General features: G+C 45.6%; 1 protein-coding gene across 1 annotated transcript in view; it reads left to right on the plus strand.

Moving 5' to 3' along the window:
- Positions 1 to 954: 954 nt before the first annotated feature.
- LOC103212876 (cilia- and flagella-associated protein 47) overlaps positions 955 to 6,851 on the plus strand; it is a gene marked incomplete at its 3' end in the record, with an annotated part of 63,092 nt that continues 57,195 nt past the window's right edge. Inside the window, exons 1-2 of the mRNA XM_007958803.1 lie at positions 955 to 1,143; positions 3,911 to 4,062. Of these exons, the coding sequence (XP_007956994.1) occupies positions 955 to 1,143; positions 3,911 to 4,062 (341 nt within the window). The remainder of the gene's footprint in view (positions 1,144 to 3,910; positions 4,063 to 6,851) is intronic.

Below are 6,851 nucleotides of genomic sequence, written 5' to 3' on the forward strand. Positions count from 1 at the left end.
TTCCAGCCAAGCAAAAGACAGGCATAGGAGTTGAACATTTACCTGAGGTAAATACACTCCTTGGAGAGAACAATCATGGGAGAAAGAAGGGCTGTTTATGCACAGGGAGACAGCTCAGGGGGGCGGGGTTGCATGGAGGCATGGACACAGGAAAGAGGTGACTGAAGGAAGTGGGAGGGGAGCTGTTGCATTGGGGTGAATTGTGGTCAATGTCATAAGACAAAGTATATGTGAACTGCTGTATGGCAAGTGAATTTGCTCTTTAAATTTCACCCAAATCACAATTTTAAAAAAAATAAAGAAAAGAAAAACAAAATATATTATGTAAGTGTTAAATAAAGCAGATGGATTATTAAACAAAACAAAACAAAACAAAAAAGTGTGGTCTCTGTCCCAGCAGCATCAGAATCACCTGGCAGCTTGCTAGAAATGAGGCTTCTGAGGCTCTGTCTCAGGTCTACTGAAACAATTTGCATGTTAACAAAATACGCAGGTGATTCCTATTACATCTGGAGAAGCACTGACCTAAACACCACTGAGCAGGAACGTCAAAGGGAGGGCTGACTGTGTTTCTCTTAAATTCCTGCATTTCCCTTACCTCCTGCTGCTTTAATAGCCCCCGTCTCTACACCACTTCCCCTGTTTTTAAGCTTGGCCTCAGGAGAAGTCCAAGAAAATGCCCACTACAACAGTGTCATCTTAAAATCCTGCCAGGCTATGGCAAAGATAGATGCGTCTAGGATTTGGGCTGTCTAAAGGCTTTCCATCTACTCTGGTTACAGCTGTCTCTGGAGTTCTCGCCAGCAAACTGCAGCCTCTATTAGGGTAGCTAACGCGGTACTGACGTGGCAGAATTCGAGGCAAGCGCGGCGTCCAATGGTTGCTTAGCGACGACCGCATACATTTGTCCTCAGCTGGTTCCGCAGCAGTTTGGCGGCTACCAAGAGGGCAGGTATGGATGCGGAAAGGGGATCCGTGTTCTCCTGGGACACTGACAAGAAACAAGTGCAGCTACGGGTGACTCCGTCGGAGCTGAAGTTTTTGGACACGGCAGCGGGGAAGGTGTACCGCCTCCCTATTACTCTACATAACCTAGGTCGCTGGAACCAGAAGATCCGGTTTCAGGAGCCTTCTAAGCCACAGGTGACAGACACACCAAGGGGTGCCAGAGTAGGATCTGGGGCAGAGTAGGAGCAGGGGTTCTGAGGAAGCCTTCTCACCTGGGAGCCTCTTTGTTGCCCTAGGAAGGAGGGGGCAGGATTGAATTTCCTAGGGAGTGCTGACTTTTGGGTTTGGTTTTGATTATTTTTTTTCTTCTTTTTGCCTCAGGGTGGTAGATTGGGAGGGCAGAGGAAGTGGGGGGGGGAGAGGGGAGCTGTTCTAGAACCTACCCATTTCTTCATCCAAGGATTGGGAAGGGGAGAGGACTCCATGACTGCTCTTAAGTCACCCATATTTTTACATCTTGAGTTCATGATACTGTAGTTATCTTAATCACGAGATCTTTAACCAACATTCTGTAATAACTACCTGTTGAATAATAAAATGCCTGATTACTCCAGATACTGTAGAATTAGTGAAATTGTGTGTTACTTCACTACATTAACTTATTGAGCACTTAATATATTTAACAAGCGGTGTTGTGAGGATACAGCCCTGCTCTCATAAAACTTAGAGACTAGAGGGGAAGTCTTTGCACAGGTCTAGCCATCAGCAAAATTAATATTCTGAGAGTTTGTTCCAATCTTCTGATTTAAAAGTCAAGAACCTTTCACACCCCAGGGGAACTCCTCTTACATCCAGTCAGGACTGTGATGTGATTAATCCCCTTACATTACATCAGGGCTGCCATTGTTACTGACTGAGGACCTTTGCCTAGCAGGCTGAATTATTAACTTCCTGCTGAGAAAATAGTTTGCTTATCCTTATTTATGCTTGTGTCTGAGCTCTCCTTGTCCCCGTAAGGATCAACTTCTCTGATCACACCTTCCCTGCTGATGTGTCCAAAAACTTCAGTTCTGAGGGGGTGACCCGCCGCTGCACATGTTTTTTCGAAGTCTCTATGTCCTGAGGGACCAAGGATCCCCTTTCTGTGTCCATACCTGCCTTCTTGGTAGCTGCCAAACTGTTGCGGAACCAGCTGAGGACTAGTGTCTCACTGTTATTTTAGAGTATGGATGCGACTGGATGGATATTAGTTTACTATGCTGATCTGTTTCCAGGGAGACTTTTGATAAAATGATAAAGTGATTTGAATTTGTGATAAATACATGATATATAATTGATTTTTAAAGGGATTTGTCTTAGTTATCTAGTGCTATGAGTTGGATCCGACTCGACAGCAGTGAGTTTGATTTTGGTTTTTGGTACTATAACAGAAATACCACAAGTGGATGGCTTTAACAAACGGAAATTTATTCTCTCACAGTTTAGGAAACTAGAAGTCCTAATTCAGGGCACAAGCTAGGGGAAGGCTTTCTCTCTGTGTTGGCTCACAGTTTAGGAGGAAGGTTCTTGTCTCTTTTCAGTATCTGTGAGCCCAACGTCCCTTAGAGATCTCCATGTGTCTTGGCATCAATCTTCCATTGGGTCCAGGAGGTTCCCAGGACAGGGGCCCTGAGTCCAAATGAAGCCCTCTGCTCCCAGATCTTCTTTCTTGGTGATAGCAGGTCCCTCTCTCCCTTCTTTCTCCATTTATCTCTTGTAAGATAAAAGATGTCCCAAGCCACACCCCAGGGGAACTCCTCTTACATCCAGTCAGGACTGTGATGTGATTAATCCTCTTACATCACATCAGGGCTGCCATTGTTACTGATTGAGGACCCTTTGTCTAGCAGGGTTGAATTATTAACTCCCTGCTGAGAGAATAGCTTGTTTATCCTTATTTCTCCCTATGTCTGAGCTCTCCTTCTCACCATAAGGTTCCGCTTCCCTGATTTTTTCCCACCTTTTACATTCCTCTTCTAAGTCTAGACCAAGTCCATCCCTTCCTAGCCCACAGCAATCATGTCTTTTCATGAATTTTTGTGAACTGTATGTCTGAATCACATATATGGCATTTGATTAGGGCATGGTTTATACTAGTTTTCAATTGGTGTATAGATTGCTTCATTTGAAAGATTATACATTTTTGAGATGCAGGACTCTTCAACTGGGGGAAAAGAGCTTAAGTTTTAGAGTAAAATACATCTGTATTTTGAATCCTTCCTCCTGAGTGCCTATTGTCATTAATTACACTCTATAGTCCTGTGTCCTTCTTCATCTATATGCTGGGAGCCCTAATATCTGCCTCACAGACTTGTAGAAGTGTGTTAAGTGAGATGACAGATTTGGAACACTTGACACGTCACAAATGTTCAATAGATACCCTTTCTCTTTTTGTTTCCTCTTTCATATTTCTTTTGGAGTCAAGCAAAAGTTTTATTGGAATGTACATAATTTTCCCTCTTTGGTCTATTTCTCTGTTATATTTCCTAGAAGATATGAAGCCTTTGTTCCTATGGAGAAGGTATACAAAATACTATACACATGTATGTATGTAAGTATGTATATATGTACACTTGAGCAATATTTTATTATGTTTCTATTCCTTTGTATTGTATCTAATAATTAAGCTTCTTAGAATGGGGACCATGACAGTTCTGTAAGCATCTCATATTTTCAAAGTATCCTGTGGGCATTTACATGTTTTATTCTAAATGAGTTTTAGGTTTCAATTAATGTACTATTGAAAGTATATCTTAAGGATACAGAATTTGATAACTATAAATATAGTTATTAAATGTCTGCCGTTAGGGCAGAAATAAGGCCTATGTTTTGAGATGTCTCTTATAATAATATGCATCCCTAACTAAAAGGAGTTAAAATGTACAATTTGATGTTTGTTTTTTATTTCTTTTTTCTCTCAAAGTTCAAATTGGTTTTGAACAATCTGGATAAAGAATTAGCATCGGGGCTGCAGATGACAGCTGTGGTGGAGTACCATCCTTATGCAAATGAAGATATTTTTGACAAACTACTTATTTCAGCAGGAAATAAAACAATAGAAGTCCCTCTAATTGGGTATGTTATTGTCATATCTCATGCTGACATTTGAGGAATCTTCAAATTGAATCAAAGGAATATTCTGTATTTTCTCTGACCCATAGGCTTTAATTTTCCTAGAGCTGACCTTAAAGGAAGAATTTTTAGAAAATTGTGGTATTGGAAACAAATGGAAGTTTAAATCTCTGGGTTTTTTTTCTGAAAATAACTTTAAAACACTCATCAGTTAGATTTGTGGGAACCCATTCATATTTTAATTTAATTAAAATGTGAAATTCACTAAATTTAAGATAATACAGATGTTTGGATTGGAAAACATTGGAATGGTACTATTTTGAGTGATAAGAAGTACACACAGAAAAAAAGCAGGTGGTCATAATTGTAGTTTGTGGTTACTCAAGTACATTGAAAGTCAGAGACCTCTGGTAGTGTGCATTTTGTAAATACTTGGTGACGGTAGTCTGACCTGGATTGGACAACCCCATAAAGTTATGTATGGACTATGATAAAAATCACCCTCTTAGGTTCTGGGGAACAGTTTATTTTTACTTCACACTAGCATTATATTTTCCAATGAGTTAATATTCCTTTCATTTATTGTGGAGTTAATCCTGAGGGGGGGAAAAAGAAAAGTCAGTTTATATAGATGTTAAGTAATATTTTATTTTTGCCTTCTCATATAAAACCTGGCCCGCACTGCTCTAGAGGGAGATGATATATACAATGATTTTTAATATTTTTTGCTCATGTACCACTAAAATTTGTGTCACCCTTGCACATTTGAAATATCCAAGATATTTTAGATATTTTCAAATGTGCAAGAGTGACATAGGGGATGACAGAGCAGAGCAGCAGCCAGGCATCCAGGTAAGGGGAGCAACCCAGGCCCCACCCCCACCAGCCAGGAAAGCAGGAGAAAGAGAAGACAGAGGGGACAACAGAGCAGAGCAGCAGCCAGAGATCCAGGTAAGGGGAGAAACCCAGGCCACACCCCCATCAGCCAGGAAAGCTGGGGGAATAGAAGCCAGACAGACTCCAACAGAACAGCAGCCAGGCATCCAGGTAGGGGAGTGATGCAGGCTCCACTCCCACCAACCAAGAAAGCAGGGAAAAGAGAAGCAGGTGGTGGGGGGGACAACACAGCAGAGAAGCAGCTAGGGATCCAGGTAAGAGGAGTGACCCAGGGCCCGCATACCCCCCACCCAGGAAAGCTGGCGAAGTAGAAGCCAGGGGGACAACACAGCAGAGCAGCAGTTAGGCATCCAGGTAAGGGGAGTGACCCAGGGTTCACCTCCACCAGCCAGGGAAGCAGGGAAAAGAGAAGCCAGAAGGGATGACAGAGCAGAGCAGCAGCCAGGGATCCAGGTAAGAGGAACCGAGGCCCAAATCCCCACCCTCAGCCAGGAAAGTAGGGGAAGAAGAAGTCAGGGAGAAGACAGAGCAGAGCAGCAGTCAGGCATCCAGGTAAGGGTAGCAACCCAGGGTCCACCCCCACCAGCCAGGAAAGCAGGAAAAAGAGAAGCCAGAAGGAATGACAGAGCAGAGCAGCAGGCAAGGATCCAGGTAAGAGGAGTGACCCAGGCCCCCCACCCGACCCCCAGCCAGGAAAGCTGGGGAAGTAGAAGCCAGGGGGACTATAGCAGAGCAGCAGCTAGACATCCAGGTAAGGGAAGTGACCCAGGCCCCACCCCCACCAGCAAGGAAAGCAGGGAAAAGAGAAGCCAGAGGGGAAGACAGAGCAGAGCAGCAGCCATAGATCCAGGTAAGAGGAGTGACCCAGGCTCCCCCCACCCCCTTCCACCAGGAGGAAAGCTGGGGAAGTAGAAGCCAGGGGGACAACAGAGCAGAACAGAAGTCAGGCATCCAGGTAAGGGGAGTGACTCAGGGCTCACCCACACCAGCCAGGAAAGTGGGAGAAAAAGAGAAGTCAGAGGGGATGACAGATCAGAGTAGTAGCCACAGATACAGGTAAGAGGAGCGACCCAGTCCCCCCTCCAGCCAGGAAAGCTGGCATAGTAGAAACCGAGGTTACTACAGAGCAGAGCAGCAGTCAGGCATCCAGGTAATGGGAACAACCCAGTCCCCATCCCCACCAGCCAGGAAGGGAGAGAAAGATAACTCAGAAGGGATGACAGAGCAGAACAGCAGCCAAGGATCCAGGTAGGGGGAGCAACCCAGGCCACACCCCCACCAGCTAGGAAAGCAGGGCAAATAGAAGCCAGGGGGACTACAGCAGAGCAGCAGCCAGGCATCTAGGTAGGGAGAAAAACCCAGGCCACACCGTCACCAGCCAGGAAAGCAGGGCAAAGAGAAGCCAGAGGGGATGACAGCAGAGCAGCAGCCAGGGATCCAGGTAAGAGGAGCGATCCAGGTCCCCCTCACCTCCCACCCCTGGCCAGGAAAGCTGGGGAACTAGAAGCCAGGGGGATGACAGAGCAGAGCAGCAGTCAGGCATCCAGGTAAGGGGAGCAACCAAGGGATCACCCCACCAGCCAGGAAAGCAGGAGAAAGAGAAGCCAGAGGGGATGAGAGAGCAGAGCAGCAGCCAGGGATCCAGATAAGGGGAGCAACCCAGGCCACACCCCCATCAGCCAGGAAATCTGGGGAAATAGAAGCTAGGGAGACGAAAGAGCAGAGCAGCAGCCAGGCATCCCGGTAAGGGGAGTGACCCCGGCCCCATCCCCACCAGCCAGGAAAGCAGGTAAAAGAGAAGGCAGGGTGACGACAGAGCAGAACAGTAGCCAGGGATCCAGGTAAAAGGAGCCACCCAGGCCACGCCCCCAGATCCAGCCAGGAAAACTGGGGAA

This window comes from Orycteropus afer, unplaced genomic scaffold (assembly GCF_000298275.1).
Source record: "Orycteropus afer afer isolate SDZICR_OR568_19922 unplaced genomic scaffold, OryAfe1.0 scaffold01136, whole genome shotgun sequence".
Classification (NCBI taxonomy): Eukaryota; Metazoa; Chordata; class Mammalia; order Tubulidentata; family Orycteropodidae; genus Orycteropus; species Orycteropus afer.